Genomic DNA, 19,039 nt, shown 5'->3' on the forward strand with positions numbered 1-19,039 from the left:
GTCCAAAAGCTCAAGAAGCTGAAGTTCTTTTTGCTGAGATGGTGAAAGCTCATCCTGAGGTCCCTTCAGCTCCAAGTGTCTCCACTCTTGCAACTGGCCCATCAAATCCTCCACCTGCAAGTCCAGCTGTGGTAAATGCTTTTGAATCTATCCCGTTTGATCCGAAGAGGAAGTAAGATTGAGTAATTTTTTTTTTTTGTAATGAAACAACATTGGGAATGATAGATATAAATGATATAACCATGTTTCTTAAGCTGTGTTATTTTTATTTTGCTTCGACTAAGTATGCTTGTATGCTTTTAATATTGCACACACTTTGTTAGATGAGATTATTTTTAAGGAAAATACCCTGCCTGAGAGTTCCTTATCTGTTCTAGTCTGAAGCAAAATAAATAAGATATGAAGAAGAGATCTCCTCTAATGGTTTGTCTGATAATAGAGGATTATTTTTTCCTTTGGTGATTTAACTGTTAAGGGAACCATTTTGAAATGGATTTGTGTGAAGCAAGTATATTTATACTTGTTTCTTCTTATAGTTTTTCAATGTAGGACAATCTCGTGGCTTATATTACCAAACTTAGAATCAGTGAATATGAGCATAAGAATAAGGTTTGTTGAGCCGGACTCTAAGGGTCCGAGGCGAATAAATTACTCCCCGGCGCTGAGCCTGAGGGGAGGTTTGCCGAGCCGGACACTTAGAGTCCGAAGCGAATAAATTACTCCCCGGCGCTGAGCCTGAGTGAAAGTTTGCATATATTTTTCTCAAGCAACTTATCATGAGGCCGAGGATTCAAAAATGATAGGAGGCCAAGAAAGCGAGTAACAATGGCTGTGAAGTTTCCTATTTGTTGACTTTGGAGACTTTCCTCCATTGATACTCCCTTCTTGGCAACCAAATATAGTGGACTACGCATATATTAACCGCATTTCTTTTCTATTTCTATCCGATGTAGGACATAGACTAAATTTTGTCAAAAAGGTCGGTGTAAGGAATGCCTCTGGTATTGAGCTTGACAGCCTTTAATACCAGTGGGCCCTCCTTACACCGCAATCAACTATTTGAATATTCCCATATATAACAGAATGTAACACATACTTTTTTGTCGATGTAGGATAGAGAGTTTTAACCATAGGCCATAACTCATGTTTTTTCTTAAAAATCATTGTGACGAACATTGCTTTGCATAAAAATTACATAATGCGACGCATGCATAAAAGTTGCATAATCATAGAGTAGTATGGCCCCCATTTTTATGGAAAGAAATAAATAGAGTAGAATTGTACTGAATATGATAGAAGCAAAATAAAGAAAAGTTTGGCTGACTGTGGGCATACGCAGCCTTATTTGTGAAGAATTCATAGCAAAATTGACAAACTTATCTAATGAAAATACCTTTTAAGGTGTATTGCATTCCAAGGACGCGCAATGGGACGTCCGTCAGCTTCGGCCAAACAATATGCTCCTTTCCCCACTACTTCGATAACCCTGTAGGGTCCGGTCCAATTAGGTTCCAGTTTCTTTACATGAGCTGTCTCTTGCTTCAAAACCCAATCGCCTACCACAAAGCTCCTGAATCTGACGCGTTTGTTATAACTGCTACGTAGCTGTTGCTGATATGAAGTAAGCCTATTGCTGCAGCATCCCTTTTTTTCGTCCAAGAGATCGAGACTATGTTCGAGCTGTTGACTATTGTTTCCTTCAAGTAATAAGAATGTCCGAAGGGTTGGAACTGCCGCTTCGGTTGGGATCACAGCTTCAGATCCATAAGCCATGGCAAAGGGACTCTCCCCCGTAGGCCGCCGTGGTGTGGTTCGGTACGCCCAAAGCACCTGAGGGAGATTCTCGTACCATTTCGTTTTGAATTTCTCCAATTTCTTCTTTAAACAACTGAAAATTGTCCGATTAGTTATTTCAGCCTGTCCATTCCCTTGTGGATGACTAACTGCAGCTAACTATTGTATAATTCCATGTTCAGCAAAGAATTTTCTTGTACTTCTATTATCGAGGTTCTTACCATTGTCCATCATAATGACTTTTGGGACCCCAAACCGGCAAATGATGTTGTTCTAAAGGAAACTTTTTACCTGCTCATGGGTCACACTTGAGTAGGCCTCGGCTTCTACCCATTTAGTGAAATAATCTGTAGCCAGTAGCACGTACTCCTTTTGTTCTACAGTCTTGGGTAACGGGCCCACCATATCAATCCCCCATTGTGCGAATGGCCATGGATTTGCCATTGCGTGCAAATCTTCGGCAGGTTGATGCTTCATGGGACCGTGACATTGACATTTGTCACACCTCCGTGTATACTCTTCTGCATTCCGGGCCAAGTACAGCCAGAAGTAACCTTGAGTCAGGACTTTGTACGCGAGGGATCTGCCCCCAGAATGGTTGCCACAATCTCCGTCATGGATTTGTCTCAACACCACAAGAGCCTCAGTAGGGCTTAAACATTTCAGGTAAGGACCTGAAAATGACTTTCGGTATAACTGATTGTTAATGATGGCATATTTAGCTGCGGTGAGACGGAGCTTCCATGTTTCGGACTTCTGGTCTGGAAGAACTCCATGCTTGAGGTAAGCTTCCAATGGATCAATCCAGCATGGTTCTCGAGGAATAACTGGAACCACCATTACTTCCTGCAGAGGATTAATGCTGGGCTCGTCCAGAACATCAATCGGCATAATCCGAATCAGATCCTCATTTGAAGATGACGCTGATATGGCCAATTGATCTGCTTCGGCATTCTCAACATGAGGTACCTGATAGAATTTGATCTGATCGAATCCCCGTGCAACGTTCTCTACAACTTCTTTATATGCTTTCATTCTCTCCTCTTTGGGATGGTACTGACCTGTCACTTGATTTATAACAAGCTGTGAGTCACTAAAAACCTTTAAGCAACGTACCTGGAGACTACTAGCCAATCGAAGACCAGCAAGTAATGCCTCATACTCGGCCTCATTGTTCATAACTGGGAACTTCAAACAGATAGATTGCTGCAGCTTGGTGCCTTCAGGTGTTGACATTACAACGCCTACTCCTACACTTGCTTGATTCAAGGAGCCATCGACTCGAAGTTCCCACTATGGTTCAAAGTGTGCCGGCTCTTCGGGAGTATCTTCATACTCGAGAAGAAAGTCCGCTACGGCTTGTCCTTTGTGCGACACCCTTGGCACATAAGTTATGTCGAAGGAACTAAGCTCGATAGCCTATTTGGTAATTCTCCCAGATAAATCGGGCTTAGAGAGTATACCCCGTATAAGATAGTTGGTGAGTATCACAATGCTATGAGATTCAAAATAATGCCAAAGCTTCCTCTTGGCATAGATCAAAGCTAAGATGACTTTTTCTACTTTATTATATCGTGTCTCCGTATCTGTCATGGTATTACTTGTGTAGAAGACTGGATATTGCCTCTTTCCTTCCTTTCTAATCAATGCTGCACTGGTTGCTTTCAACCGACTGAGGGCTTCCTGCTGCTGAGGTCCCCATATATCTTTATTCTTAGATCGTATAGCATCGAAGAATGGTTTGTACTTATCTGACAATCGGGATATAAACCGGCTGAGTGCTGCGATCCGACCAGTAAGAACCTGCACCTCCCTGCGATTTTTTAGTTCTTGATTCTGGATGAGGGCCTTAGCCTAAGTCAGACTTACCTCTATCCCTCTTTTATTCACTATGTGGCCGAGGAATTGACCTGATGATACCGCGAAGGAGCACTTGGATGGATTCAACTTCATGTTGTACTCCTTTAAAGTATTAAAAACTTCCTGTAGATGCTTCGGATGATCTTTTTCTTCACACTTTTAACCACCATGTCATCTATATATGCTTCAACTGTCTTTCCCAGCAGATTATCGAATATCTTGTTGATAAGGCGTTGATAAGTGACTCCAGCATTCTTCAGTCCGAATGGCATGACCCTGTAACAATAAGTCCCCTTTTCTGTAATAAAAGCCGTTTTTTCTTCATCTTCGGGGTTCATAGGAATCTGATTGTATCCCGAGTATGCATCTAGGAATGTCAACCTCTTGTAGCCAGTGGTAGCATCAACCATCTGGTCTATCTTAGGCAGAGGGTAGCTATCTTTAAGGCAGGCTTTGTTGAGGTTAGTATAATCTACACAAACCCTCCATTTTCTATCTTCTTTTGTACGACTACCACGTTCGACAACCACTGCGGATATTGCACTTCTCAAATGAAACTTGCTTGCAACAATTTGCTCACTTCTTCAGCTATAATGTGATTGCATTCAGGGGCAAACCTTCGGTGTTTCTGCCTGACTGGTTTGAACTCCGGATCCACCTTCAGGCTATGGCAAGAAACTGAGGGATCGATCCCTACCATGTCCGAGTGATCCCACGCAAAGGCATACGCATTGCTCCAGATAACATTAATTAATGCCTCATTTTCTTCGAACGTGGAAGAAGAGCCTAGATAAGTAACCTTCTGAGGGTCGCCGAGGATAACTTTCACGGCTTCGAGGGTCTTCTCGGTAGGCTTCGCAATTTCCTCTTCCTCCTTTACCTTAAGATACTTGGGCAGAGGGCTCTGTAATTGCTATTTGGGTCCAGTTTTGGAAGCCACACCTGGTTGTTGTTGAGTCGACACCCTCTTTGCCTCAACTTGTGTCAACATATAGCATTCCTTCGCTGCGACTTGATCGCCCCACAGATTAATTACTTCTTTCCCGTCCGGAGATAAGCACCGCATCACCTGGTGGAAGGTGGACGGAACTCCTCTCATCTGATGTATCCAGCCTCTTCCCATGATGAGATTGTAAAAAGGATGGATCTCTGTTAAAATAAAGTTCTCCTTCAGAGTCCTCTTCACCACGGTTACGGACAAGTCTATTACTCCAAGGGGATCTACTCTTGTACCATCGAATCCCATCAACGGGCTGGAGGTAGGTCAAATAGATGATGACGAGATCTCTAACTGATCAAAGACCGTCTTTGTGATTATGCTGGCGCTACTTCCTGGATCTACCAAAACCCTCCTGATCATACAATTGGCCACTAAAAGACTGATGACCAATGGATCCTCGTGGGGGAGTTGCACTCTGGATAGGTCGCCATCTCTGAATACAATATTAATGCTACCCGAATTTATAGCATTGACCGAGGATATCTTCCTGAGCTTGTGGGTCGCCCTCAATCTGGATCTGTACACCTCCTCGGACTCTTGATCATCTTCAGACCTACTATGTATTGCATGGATGACTTTTACTTGCGTACCTTCTACCTTGTAGGGATAGACCTCGCGAGGCTTTGCATGCTCCTTTGTCATGAGGTAATCCGTCAACTCACCTCTGGCGATCATATTCTCCACCTGTCGCCTGAGGGATCGGCAATCGTTGGTTGAATGCCCATAATCTCGATAATAAGCGCAATGCTTGCTTTTGTCCCTTTGCTCCAGGGGTTGCTTTATTGGCTGCGGAGTTGTGAACTTCGTCTTATTCTCTTGGAAGAGCCGAGCCAAGGTAGTTCAGAGAGGTGTAAATTATTCCTCTACCCTTTGCCTTTTTTCAGGTGCCTGGGTGACCGGCGTTAAGGAACGTTGGCTTTTTTGAATCTTTTGAGTTGGAATTCTTTCTCGAGGCTTGTTTTCCACTGTCATGAGGGTAGCGTGCTACGCTCGGTGGGCTATATTTTCCTCAAGCCGAATGTAGATCTGGGCCCTGGCATTTAGAGTCTGCATGTCGGGAGGAGAATACTTGACTAAGGAAGTGTGGAACTTCGTCCCCTGAATCATTGCAAGTTTAAATGTCTCTATAGCAGTTGCGGGATGACAATCTGCTATTTCTGATGCCTCCATGTTGAATCTTGACAAGAAATCCTGTAATGTTTCCCCCCTTTTCTGCCTTACGGTGAAGAGGCTAGCAATGTTCTTCTTTTGCTTCTTATTTCCGCAATACTGTGCCAGGAACATGGTGCATAGAGTTACGTAATCTGGGATGGATTTATGCGGTCTATTCCTGAACCACTATAGTGCTGCTCCTGTCAAACTGGTAGGAAAAACTCTGCACATCCAAGGGTCATTACGATCATCCAAAGCCATCTTTTGAGCATAATGATCTAGGTGCCGAAAAGGATCCCCTGTTCCATCAAACTGGGTGAAAGAAGGCATGGTGAATTTCTTGGGCCTCTCAACCAGATACACATCGTCAGTGAAAGGAGTTTTGATCAAAGAATTTTTGTGTTCTCTAGCCATCTCGGCAGGTGTCTCTTCTCGTCAAAGGCATCCTGAACACCTGCACCATCTGGGATTCCATTGGACCACACCGTAAGCTTATGGCTAGATTCGACTTGCTCATCTTGCATGCGACGAGGGACGTTATCTGAAGCCGTAGCCTCGGATCTTGCCTTCCGTTGCTGCTGAACCTCATTCGGTTGAACCTCATTGGGTCGTGCCCCATTAGGTGGAACCCCATCAAGCGGAAGTCCAGTAATCAGAGGAATATTCTGACTAGGGGGTGCTGTTGTGTCATTCACTGGTGGCGGTGGTGCCAACTGAGCCAGTGTCGTTTGCAGACCGTTATTCTGTTGTTGAATCAAGGCAATCTGAGCCACGCTTGCTTCGTTTGCCTGACGAAGTACGTCAAACTGGTGCAAAAACTCTTCACGCATCTTTTGCATCAACTCCGTCTGTTGATCTGCTGAAGATCCTCCGTTCGACATTCTGGATGGTAGCTGCAGGATTCACTTGTGAAACAACAACAAGAGTGGGAATATATTTGCACACGATTCCCACAGACGGCGCCAAAGTGTAAGTGCAAAATTTCGCTCAACCAATAATAATTGAGAAAAATAAAACAACTCACTCAATAAACAAGAACAGTGTCTAGAGGGGCGTAGAATTGCTTGATCTTTTTATTGGAGGTCTGGGCCTCTATTTATATACAAAAGTTAGAAGAATTATGGTAGGACTCGCGTTACTTGTCCTCTAATTCTTTCCATATATCAATTTCTTTACAAATAGAATTCTTTCCTCTTTATAATTCTTCCCTTACTGGATTTTCCTTACACAGAACTTGCTTCCTTTGATGAATCATTTTCCTTGCAGGACCGGCTCCTTCTTTAAATGGATTTGGGCCGCATTTAACTTGGTCTGCTGGTGTCTTGATTCGAGTTTTAGTAAAGCTGGTAGTTAGATAACAGTAGTTTTGGGCTAATGATCAACTCAACTTGGGTTTCTAACGAGATGGGTTTTGAACTTTATCGAAGATAAAGTTATATTTATGATGACGTGGACTGCTCTTATTGAAAGGGGATTTTTCCCTCCACGATGTACATTATTGAGGGTTGCTTGGTTCCTTGAATGCCATTAAAGAAGCGTTGGAAACAAGGAGGCCTATGGGTATCTATATAGTCAGTCACCTAATGTCTTAATTAATCTGGCAGCAGGGGCGGGGGGTAAATTAGTAAATTTTCCAACTCTCTTGGAAAGGTGCACGCATGTGAAGCACATGCTACTTCTCCTCCCTACCAAGATTCTTGAGAATTCAAATGACTAATACGACACCCTCAGAGGGACAAGATTTTCCAAATCTTTATGTAGATACCCTAATTGCGCCTCCAAACCAAGATTCTTGAGAATTCAAATGACCAATACGACTTTCTCAGACCGACAAGATTTTCCAAATCTTTATGATTAGATACCGTAATTGCGGCCAATCTAATCAAAATGAAAATGAATCACGTGACTGACCTCCATCATCAAAGCAAAGCTAGTTAGTTCCTTCAGGCTTCAACCATTATGCTCCAGTCAAACACTGGGCCTTTCCTCAATTTACTAGCCCAACACTAAACTCTTTGCTCATCCTTGAAATGCAAATGGACTTTGATTCTTGCCCCTCTCTCCTATGCCCACCCCTTTTCATAACCCAGTTTCATCAGCCCATTGTGACCAAAAAGATAAAATCTAGAATTTAAGCCCCAGACTTTTCGAGAAATGCTGAGGAGGATATATCCCACCCATTTTTCAGTCCAAAAACGGAGAGCACAGCAACTTCCTTCAAGCAACCGACCCCTTTACACTTGGAATAATGATACTTGCACTGATTTGTTTTACAGAATATTTTTAATTAGTTATTTATGCATAGTACATGTAAATGGAGGGCTCATTTCTTTATTTATGCATAAATGAATCGATCAACAAATCAGTGCAAGTATCGTTACTCTTACAACTAACATCTTAGTTCAGAAGCACCAATTTGAATCTGCAACAGAGGATCAAGGTGCCACCAAGCATTTCCAGAGTTGAAAATGTGCCAACCTCATCACAACAATCATTCCATCTTCTTTCGGATTAGAAATCCTTTTCATCCCCATGTATTATTTGTCTTTTTTACATATAAAAAAACAAAGACACGCGAATGACTAGAGAGTAGTATTAGAGGTGGAGTGGTGGACTATGAAATCAATATATTTCGTGCCAGAGTAGCCAACAATAATGATAATGAAGGGATGAAGCCACAACAACCCTGTGTCCTTCGTCATCCATCTTTTTTATATACTGAAAACAAAGATGCCACGATCCAGATGATTGAGTACCAACAACACTGCTCGAGTAATGAAGGCACACGTTAAAATCGCATTGCATTTTCTGTCTTAGGTCAATGATAAAAGTAAGGACAGACGAGAGTGAGATTCAAGCACGAGTCTTGGAGTAATTCCAATTCAGCTTCGCACCCATATGTACGACTAACATTGGAAAAACTTGTTTCAAGTAATGTACTACTATTTGAAAAAGACTCGGATACATATTGAATTTCCAAAGAGAAATAAGATCACTCTGAATGCTATTAGTTGAAACATGTCAGATCTAACGTGTAGTAATAGCAATAAAAACAGGCAACTGACAAAAGAATATTAGATAAGGCAGACAATAATGTCATCTCCCGAAACATTTTGAGGTAAGTGTCGAAGAAAGAAACTTCAGCCCAGCTGATCCCCCAGGGAAATATGAGATAACATAGTACGACAGTGCAAGGACCTGAAAAGACCAAGTAAATTAAGGGAATGAAGATGAAATAAATCATTATTCCAATTACAAAGTGCACGTATCGCAATGGTAACAATGCCATATTAAGTGGGTAAGATGTGAGATAATTGTATAGCCTTAACCCCACACTCACCCACAATCCCACTAAAATTATATAATTAAAGAACCAAAGTATTCATTTAATCTTCTACATATCAATATTATATTTCCATCAAGTTGAATGAAAGCAAAAAAGTTCCAAGAATATTTTAAGAATTTATTTTGAAAACACTAAGTGCATAGCAAATACTGAAAAGGTGATATGAGAAAATGCAAAAAAGAAAAAAGTGAAGCAAACATAAAGAGAAAGTAGAGGACACTGGTAATAGTAGTACTATGTATAATGAGATAACAACAGGGTCCAGGAAGATCAGACAAGATCTGGGATGCAAATGACCTGATCAAGCAAAACATTACAATGGTAAAATTAAGCAAACTTCAATTGGGGCAGGTTAATGCCAATGCTGGCCTGTGCTTAAATACTTTTATGGGTCCATTGCACAATAAAAACAGGACCAGCCAGCTGAAGTGGTAACAATATTTGTGAATACTAATGCATAAATAAGAAATTTCAATACAATCACTTTCGGTAATTAATTTTGCTCTTCCGTAGAAACGGAGTCATTGTGCAAAATCAGGAAAAAGTGGGGGCACAACCTACAACGCCATGTATCAAAGCAATTTTCAGTTTGCAATTATAAGTAGGTTAGCTAGCATGTAGCAAATCCTCTTCAAGGACATGATTTATTCAGCCTTAATGCATGCTCAGATCCCATCTGCAACCAGAGCAAGCAGGTTGCAGGATTTTCTAGGTCAAGTCCTTTTCTTTTATAAGTTTTCCTAGTGTCATTTGACAAAATAAATATATAAACTAGAAAGACAAGGAAAATTGTATGGGAAAAGAGAGATTTGATACCTGTAACACAGAGAAGAGCACAGAGAGAACATAACTGTGAAGCACCATGGAAACATAAATCGTACCCACCATGGTGCCAATGAATCCCAGTGTAAAAGGAAGCCTCTGTAGAGAAAAAATTTAAGCATAAAATCAGGCAGAGGAAAAGAGAACAGTTCTTTTTAACGATAAGCAAAAGCATGTTTGCAGCGGATCAGATTTTTAAGAATTGCTGAGCTACCTCTTTTGACGACATGTGTGCAAGCTGATTTTTAGGACCTTTCAGGGCAAAGAATGAGCTAATGATGAAGGCACAACCAATAGTGAAGCAGATAGCAAATTTCTGAGGGACCAATACCATGACTGGAAGGAACATGGTAAATGCAATGAAGATGAAAAACACACCAGCGGCTAGGAGTACACCAAAATACATGAGCGATTTTCCAGAAGGGACATTGCTAGTGGCAGACTGAAAGTTCCCTGGCAAGTCCCTGACTCCTTTCGAAACTCTATACAAAAAATCAACAATTTACCATCCATCATATTACAAGAATAATTTTATCATGGTTAGCAAGAAAAAGCTAGACTGAGCTTCACAGCTGATTGATATTTTAGTTTTCACTTTCTAAAAAGACTAATCTAGAAGCATCAAGTTACGAAATTTCGATGAGCAGAAAGAGTTTTTCACTTGTAGACATAGCCTCCTAGTAGAGTCCAAGGCTCCAAGCATAAACAAGTTGTATAGGTTTGTCAGACATACAGGTTGAGAAGGAAAATATGAAAATAATTAAACTATGTCTATATGACACCAAAAAAAAATGTTAAAAGAATAAACAGAAATAAATGTGGGAAGAAGAAGATGAATATAGTGATCATGACTAATTACGGGGGTAAATAAATAAATAAATATATATATATATATATATATATAAATAGGAAGGTATTAAAGTGATTGTCTAACAAAGGAAATGAAAATGAAATACGAAGAATTTCTTATTTGGAAAAGAAAAGGTATTTAGAGAAAAAGAAGGGACAAAAATCAAGCCAATAAAAGTATCTCAATGATGCCAACTAATAGAGAACTGTTATTCAGAAATTACGGAAAAGGTCAGGTTGCCATTACATATTCAACTCGTAAGAAACATGTCCAACCATCCAGATAACCAACATATGAAATAAACCACCTATGTAAATGAGGCGAGGCTTTGTTTTTCCAGTTAAATACAGTGGGATATGAGGGGCTCTGTCCCTACGTGACACACTGTTTGGAAAGGCCATGGTATCAGATTTTGATTAACAAATTTAGAAGATCGGAATCCTCTTTAGGGTATTTCTCTTTGCTTGATATATTAAGGTATCGAATTCTTACTATTGCTAGGGGTGCACACGGTCCAGTTCGGTACGGTTCCTAGCGGAACCGGAACCGAACCGTTCCCAATGGTTTCTAGAAAATGGAATTGGAACCGTTGGGACATGGAACCGAACCGAACCGTGAAGACCGGTCCGGTTCGGTTCCATTATCACTGCTCAAATCAGAATAAGAGCCCATAAAATTTGAGAAAAAATTTGTTTACTTCTTCAAAAAAAAAAAGTTGACTGGGTTCGTAAGATGAAGACGTAAGGTGAAGCCGTGTCAACAACATTGGAGAATCTGAGAGTCGACGGCGTCATGGCAGTGAGACTGTGATTTGGGGCTGAGGCCTGAGAGAGTGAGAGACGTCTGATCCAAAAAATCAGTGGATTTTCCACAAGGTAAAACCGTGTCAACGACAATGGAGAATCTGAGAGTTGACGGCATCACGGCAGTGAGACTATGATTTGGAGCTGAGGCCTGAGTGGCGTCTGATCCAAAAAATCAGTGGATTTTTCGTTGTGTATCAGTCATCAACATCTACGGTTTGAATCTATGTATGTCTGGATCTGAGAGAGTGAGAGACCGTCAACCATGGAGAGGATATTTGTGTATATGCAAAACTGATCTAGAAACTAGAGTACTGACTAGGGAGTCCTAGGGTTACTGAAGTGAGTTAAATGAATTTCATTATGTTTGGGGTGTGGTAGTTTGGTATATAGCTGTATTAGCTGTGAGTCAAAGACTACCTGTAAGAATCTAGTGCCTAGTGGTCTGTGACGGTGATATATATTATCATTATGTATTGTAATTATATAATTATACAATTAAAAATATATATTGTATATAATATATAACCGGTTCAGATCGGTTCAGTTCCTAAGGATCTGGAACTGGAACCAAACCGAAACTCACCGGTTCCACAAATTTGGAACCGGAACTGGAATCGAAGCACCGGTTTGGTTCGGTTCCGATCGGTTCTCCAGTTCCACCGGTTCTTTGTACACCCCTACTATTTGCAAGCAAATCACCTAGGTAGTAAGCTTATAACATTATTAGATTTTTTGACTTTATAATTTACTTTTAAGAAGGAATGGATACACCAAAATGTAAATTTAGATTTAGGCATGCAATCAAAGTGACATACGTTGTCATTCCAGATATCAATACATTGACTAGAAGTATCAGTGCCGAGATGAAGAAAACTTATTGAAGCAGATTTTCCATGAGCTACAGATGCATAGTAATGAATGTTTAAGAGATGGATTGGAATGTGTCTGTTACTATGCCCTATATTGCTTATAGACACAATGAAAAGAGGAAAGAACCAAAAAATTAGGATGGAGATATCAAAATTTACCATCTTTCTTTCCTGTAAGTAACATAAACAATCTTAGTTGAAACACAATTTGGAAAATGTTATATATCACTAGAACAACTGCAAGTTGTAATTTAAGGCATAATATATGGAAAATATGTTAGTTATGTAATGCAAGAAGCTCAATAGTAAATGTGAACTATGACAACCAGAGTACAAGTATAAATAGGTTAGAAATTTAAATTATTTGTTTGGCTGGTTATGCACTTCTCTTTTCTAGCATTACTTGTTTTCCTAACCTTCCCCCTTTTGATGGAGAACGGGATTTGAATCCGGTCATCGGTAACATATAGGCTATTCAACAATTCAATTACAATTCATCATTCACTAGTGTCCCTGCATCATGAATTATAAGACTCGACTAGTTTCATCTTTGTCTACAAAATATTTCTGCTAACTTGTTAATATTGTAACCAAAATATATACATGAATACTTTATTAAATCATCCATCGTGTTCTTGAACTCAACAACTAATGAATGCTATATGATTAGTCATAACAAAACATTTTCCGACTAGCTAACCAATGACTAATCCAAAAGTATATTCATTAACACATTTGACATGTGTTAATGCTATTCAATTAGCCCACTAATGGATCTTATAATAAATTACATGAGAACACTTTATTCAAAACATTTCCAGACTCTTGACCAAATATCACATACCAAATGCATCAACCAATTCCAAATTTCCAATATAACAGTCCAATTTCCAAAACCATAATCCAAAATTCTGCAAATTAGTCTAGATCCATACATATTTGAGTAAAAAAAAAAAAGCGTATATGTATAAATATAACTTCACATATGGAAAGAGATGTAAATACGCGAAATCAGATTCAGAAACACAGGAAAGTGACTAATTGAGCACTGCCCTAAATTAGAGGAAACTGCAGTAGCGTATAATAATTGAGTGAGGAAATACTTACACGTTGAAAGTGCCGGAGACCGTATCTTTGGCGGTTCCGACAGCGGCTTCGAGATCGAAGCCTAAGCCGGTAGAATCCGATTCGTCGGAAGGTTTGGAAGCGGCGTAAGCATTCCAATCTGCAAGCAGAGACGGCGAAGATTTCTGCAGATCGTCGGTGTTGCCACTGCTGGGGCCTCCGGTGAACCAAGCTTGCGCCGTTTTATGCATATCGGAGACAAAGACAAAAGGCTCTCTCAAATTCAGTTCTCTCTCAGAAGCTTCAATTCCTTCACTCGGCGAGCTTAGGCTGAGAATTGACAAAGCTTGGCGATGGAGTTGGAGATCGGATCAATTCACATCTCTCTCTCCTCTCTCTCTCTCTTTTACGCGGGGTTGGGGAGAGCTTCTTGTTGATTTATTAATAAAGCACATGCCTCAATTTCTTACTTATTGTTTTGGTATCTCATCTGCATAGAGGGGAAAAGAAAAGAAAGAAAAACATTTATTTACTTATTAAAAATTAAAATATTTTACAAAAACAAAAAAACATAAAATCGAATGGAAAGAAGTGAATCAAGTGCGGCAAGTGCCCGACATTTTGTGAGCTCTATATAACCATATGTGGTAGCAGTAAGTAGTAATTTCTTCGGCAGAGTGAGAAAAATACCTTGTTCAAAAAATTGGTGAAAGTAAAAGAAAAAGAGACGGATGATATAAGAGATTGTGTATTTTTTTTTTTTTTTGGTTAGATAAAAGAAAAGAAAAGAAAATATAAAGTTTTAATTATTTTTAACATTATATTCAATAATATTTATAATATTATAATTTATAAAGGATATGACTGTAATTTAAAACTTATATAATTTATGATAGTATTTAACTTAAAACTTATATAATAATAGTCTACTTGCCTTCTCTCATTTATTCCAAACAAAGTAAGCTTGTTCGTTCATTTCTATTTTCTCTCCACATCTCTTCCTTCCTTCCTACTAAACACCATGTTTTAATTTTGGACAAATAATACACATATCTTTTATTTTTCGTATATAACTCCATTAAATTTGAAAAAAAATGAGTAAAGAAGGGTTTATGTCATAAGTCCGTTAATTTTGAAAAAAAAAAAGGGCTTAAAGTCACTATTAAGATATAAAAATTCGAAAACACCCTTATGTTACATTTGGTGTGCATTAATGGAATGGAATGTAAGTGGGAATGGAATGAGAATGGGAATGGAATGACAATTTAACCCGCCCCCGCAATTACCCGCCCCACCTCGCCCCGTTTTTAGCAATTTTGGGGGACCGTTTAGTTTACTTGGGTGGGAATGGTTTGTGTAATAAAAACCCGCGCGAGTTTGGTGTAGGAGCGGGGAGAGGTTGTGTAATACCCCTAATTCTCAAAAAGATATAACCGGAATTTATTTATTTATTTTATGTGCATTTTAATTGATTAATTGATTATTTGATTTATGTGCATTTAAATATGATTATCTGGCTATGTGTTTAATGGTTTTATTTGCTTAATTGGTAATTGTGTTTGTTTAAATTAATTGTAATTGTTTTTAATTTAATTATTAGTTAATTTAAATATTTGATTATTAGTAACTTAATTGACGTGTAATTTTTGGTTGCTTATATAATTTATATGTGTTGTATTTATAGTTTAGGCTTAGGGTTTTAAATTGTTTATTATTATTTTAAGAATTTAAAAGGATGATCTATAATTATAATCATATACTGGATGCATGATATGATCTTATCTATATCTGATTTCTATTATGTTGATTTTTGGATATACTTGATGTTCATTTGAGTGTGCATAATTTATGGATCATATGCATTATATGCACCGGTATGGGACGGTAGCATATGGAGGGACGAATTAAATCAAAACGTTAATTCCTACCCATTCATACATACGGAATGGATTAACTAAAACAATTAAATCCTACGTGGATACATGTCCTGTCAACTAAAACAGTTGAACGACATAACAGATGATTGCTTTATTTTTTATGTATTAGGAAAGATATTATATATATACTTATGATACTGTGATACGAGCTTGAGTTTCCTGATCACGGTTAGGGTGCGTATATCGCAAAGGTTGAGTAACTAGATGTAGCTGATGTTCCCTGGTAGGTCTAGGTAATTGGCCGCTGGAAAGCGTGTTTTATATGTTACCTTCTACCCAGGTTGAACTATGTTATAGGCTAGTGAGCATCCTATGGTGAGTGTGTGTGTGTGTGTGTGTGTGTGTGTGTGTGTGTGTGTGATATATATATATGGACTATTTTAGATATTGCCGAGCTATCTAGGATGTATCTGCGTATCGAGTTTATGTATGGATTGTAGTAGGATGGAACTTGCATGTGGGCCTGACCCACTCTTATTTTTCAGGTGTTCGTCAGTACCAGGCTTAGAGCTTGATCGTGATGATGCAGATACAGACACTCACTCTTCCGACTACTTAGAATTTCATTTCTTATTTTAGTTTTGGATTTTGGTTTTGTAATTATTGTTCATTTGGGATTATTATAGGTCCTCTGGATGGATTCCCGAGTTGTAAGGATTGGAAAATTAAATTAAATTAATTTATAATATTTTATTTGGGGGATTTTTATATTTAGATTTCCGTTCAGCGTATTATTTTATTCTTATTTCATTTTGTACTCTTACTTGTTTACATATTAATTGTCTGATATCCCTCGGATCTGTGCTCGGACTTGATCACCCGTGACTCTAGAACCAAGGGGTATCACAGTTGGTATCAGAATACTCCAGGTTCTAGTGTCCTTAGGAGTGTCTTTCGTTATATGACTTCCGCGTTGCGTCTCTTAAAAACTTAAAGCCATTTTAGGATTCGTTGTACTCTTTTACGATTCGTTAGGAGGAGCAGCTGATATCAATTATATTTCATAATAATAGAATGGTTGACACTAGGAGGGGGATGGGGTCCAAGGCGAAAATGATACAGACCCAAAGGAGTAAAGGAGTACGTTATCAAGTTCTTTGTCAGAAGCAGAACTTGGGATCGAAGGTTTAATTCTGGTTGGCGTTACTTTGAAAAGTATAAGTCAATGAAGGATTTAGGAGTATGTTTTAGGTCATCGCATAAAGGGGCCAACACGATTTCAGTTGTGCTCATAAAAGAGGCAACTGAGGATTAGGAGTCCGAAGAGGATTCTAGTGGAGGAGATTTCAACATACCCAAGAAAGAGGGTATTGAATCTTGAAAATCAAGGATCGCACAATGGTGATTTTGTTCGCCAATAGTATAGTGAACGAAACTTGTACAGGTGGTGTGGATCGACCTACATATAGTTAACCTTTTGTTTTACCTTTAAAAGAGGTAGAAAAAAAAAAAATAATATATATATATATATATATATATATATGTATATATATACTTTAGGGGATTAGGATCGGATGGAGTTCTTCTCAGAACGAAGCAATAATTTTATATCACGTTCCGAGGAGTATGGGGATTAGGTTGTGACTGTCTAGGTGGCTTTATTAAGCTACATTACACGGTTTGCATTCCGCGTATAAGGAGGATGAAGGTTAAGCCTTTGGAATTTGCTGAGGTAAATGGATTTAGTTTTGAGCTATGGTTGGAGCTTATGTTTTGAGGTTGGTTGATTACCTCCGAAACTGGAAAAGGAGATTGGGAACCAATCAGGTAAAGTTGATTTCTAAAAGAGATTTTTTTTGTAAGGAGGAACGATGTCTTACGTAGATTTTATTATGTTTTATTGTGTGTGCATTATATGTTTCCTTTTTGTTAATTGTTCAGGATCAGGAATACGGTTTATTTGGGGAAACAAGTGAGTGATCAATCAACTACCGTTTTGGAGGAATAACGTTCATTACGCTAGGATTTTTGGGGCATGTGGTCATAGGATTTGGTAAGTATACCTAACTTTAGCCAACCTAAGGGACCTAGACATGGGTGGTTATAGTATGTGTTCAGGATGGGATAATTAACCCCGTGGTATGAGTCAAATAATCTAGATTCATTTGATATACTTTAAAAGCCACGCTGATTTATCGGAGGAACTGACTTTGCTGAATAGCTTCTCGGGAATTTTAAAAGGTATTCCCAAGTCAGCAGGAGGATCTTGTAATGGTTTAGGTACTTATTGGAACGCCACCGACTGAAGATAGTATACGAATTAACTATTCATCAGTTTATCCTAAAACAAGATTTTTCTTTCATGAGGGGGTGTCATTAGGAGGCGTTGCTGGAGTTGCATATCGAGAAGGAAGTAAGCTTCTTCATTTGCATAAATAATATGGGAATTTTTTTTTAGGTCTCAGTTCGCAACAAGTAGTTGTTACTCGGTACTTGCTGACTATTTGGAGGACGGAAAGATTCCATATTTTTTGAAGTTAGACAGGAAGTCTAATAGACCCTTACTTGTGTTAGAGAAGTGGGATGTCAAAGACATAGAGGTGAGACCAAACACCTAAATAAAGTGGAGGTGCATTGGTGTATGTGGAAATGTTGTAGTTAGTTAACTTATGATAAATAGAATTATCGATTGACTTTCTATATCGGTAAGTTGTCAAGTTGGGAGGAGGATATAAGGACTGAGGTTCACAACTCTTAGTTCTTTATTTATCCTAGTAGGAATATGATGCTTCATTGAATGAAACAGATGTTATGAGGACAGGCAGGAAGAGGGACACAGTGATCCCAAGGTCTATTATCTATTAGATAATTCGGATGGACCATCAGAGATCATTAGATCCTTACAGCCATTTCTTATACTAAAGTGGGAATGATAGAGTAGTTTCCACGGCTTTAGTCGAGAGATTGCTGATTCTACACAAAGGTTAGGATTCTGATTGGGATTTTGCTTGACTGATAAAATTATATCAGTCTCTTTTTGTCTATTTGGAACTGGTAAGATATCAGTTCATACAAATAGCACGGCTCACGAGACGGCTTAAATGGATGGATGTGGTGCTTCAAACTTTGCATTAAGTTTCGTCTGGTGGAAGTTATTGGGAGGATGATAATCTTATCAACCGATTTGGTAATAGAACCTTCGTTGATTAGTGCGAAATTAGTTGAGTGTTAGCATGTGTAAACATAACACTTGCTATTACTAAGGAAATTGGAAAGGTCAACTTGAAGTGTTGAAGCTGACCCTGGTTAGCAAGATGGAAAATTGATACTTGGATGTCATTGGAGGTTTTAGCTACTTCCTATGTCAAAATGGAAGTAGGACTCGGAAAGAGTGGATGGTTGGTCGAAATTACCAACATTGGTTGGAATTTTAATTCTCTATGGATCAAGTGTGGTGGATAGAGCAAGTTCGCTGGTGGATATTACTTCTAGTAGTATCTACTTGGGAGTTTCTTATCAGTTCTACATTGCACTAATAACGGAGTTATAGCACGTCGTTACTCATTATAGTAGATAAAATGTGCTATGTCATAGGAAT

At 38.9% G+C, this 19,039-nt stretch overlaps 2 protein-coding genes across 2 annotated transcripts; both read right to left on the reverse strand.

Annotated features, from left to right (window-relative positions):
* Positions 1-4,201: 4,201 nt before the first annotated feature.
* LOC132310001 (uncharacterized) lies at positions 4,202-4,900 on the reverse strand. Its single transcript, XM_059808244.1, has 2 exons — positions 4,628-4,900; positions 4,202-4,534 (listed from the first exon to the last, which is right to left on the reverse strand). The coding sequence occupies exons 1-2, from the start codon at positions 4,898-4,900 to the stop codon at positions 4,202-4,204; spliced, it is 606 nt and encodes a 201-aa protein (XP_059664227.1).
* A 3,682-nt stretch (positions 4,901-8,582) lies between these two features.
* LOC132308691 (protein transport protein SFT2-like) lies at positions 8,583-14,036 on the reverse strand. The gene is made up of 4 exons (XM_059806860.1): positions 13,607-14,036; positions 10,189-10,456; positions 9,969-10,073; positions 8,583-9,004 (listed from the first exon to the last, which is right to left on the reverse strand). Exons 1-4 carry the CDS (start codon positions 13,813-13,815, stop codon positions 8,903-8,905), a joined length of 684 nt encoding a protein of 227 aa, XP_059662843.1. The 5' UTR covers positions 13,816-14,036; the 3' UTR covers positions 8,583-8,902.
* Positions 14,037-19,039: the final 5,003 nt, after the last annotated feature.

This window comes from Cornus florida, unplaced genomic scaffold (genome assembly GCF_030987335.1).
Source record: "Cornus florida cultivar Cherokee Brave unplaced genomic scaffold, ASM3098733v1 CherokeeBrave_3.0.0_Hap2_Chr05, whole genome shotgun sequence".
In the NCBI taxonomy this organism is placed as follows: Eukaryota; Viridiplantae; Streptophyta; class Magnoliopsida; order Cornales; family Cornaceae; genus Cornus; species Cornus florida.

What these genes read in the sequence shown, in the direction of transcription:
- LOC132310001 (XM_059808244.1), bottom strand. Translation starts at nt 4,900, where the DNA reads ATGGGATTCGATGGTACAAGAGTAGATCCCCTTGGAGTAATAGACTTG. An exon ending in ATATGTTGACACAAGTTGAG is followed by an intron (nt 4,535 to 4,627) that starts GCAAAGAGGGTG and finishes AAGTATCTTAAG; the next exon opens with GTAAAGGAGGAAGAGGAAAT.
- LOC132308691 (XM_059806860.1), bottom strand. Translation starts at nt 13,815, where the DNA reads ATGCATAAAACGGCGCAAGCTTGGTTCACCGGAGGCCCCAGCAGTGGC. An exon ending in GTCTCCGGCACTTTCAACGT is followed by an intron (nt 10,457 to 13,606) that starts GTAAGTATTTCC and finishes TTTTTTGTATAG; the next exon opens with AGTTTCGAAAGGAGTCAGGG. An exon ending in TGCTCTTCTCTGTGTTACAG is followed by an intron (nt 9,005 to 9,968) that starts GTATCAAATCTC and finishes TGGTCTTTTCAG; the next exon opens with GTCCTTGCACTGTCGTACTA.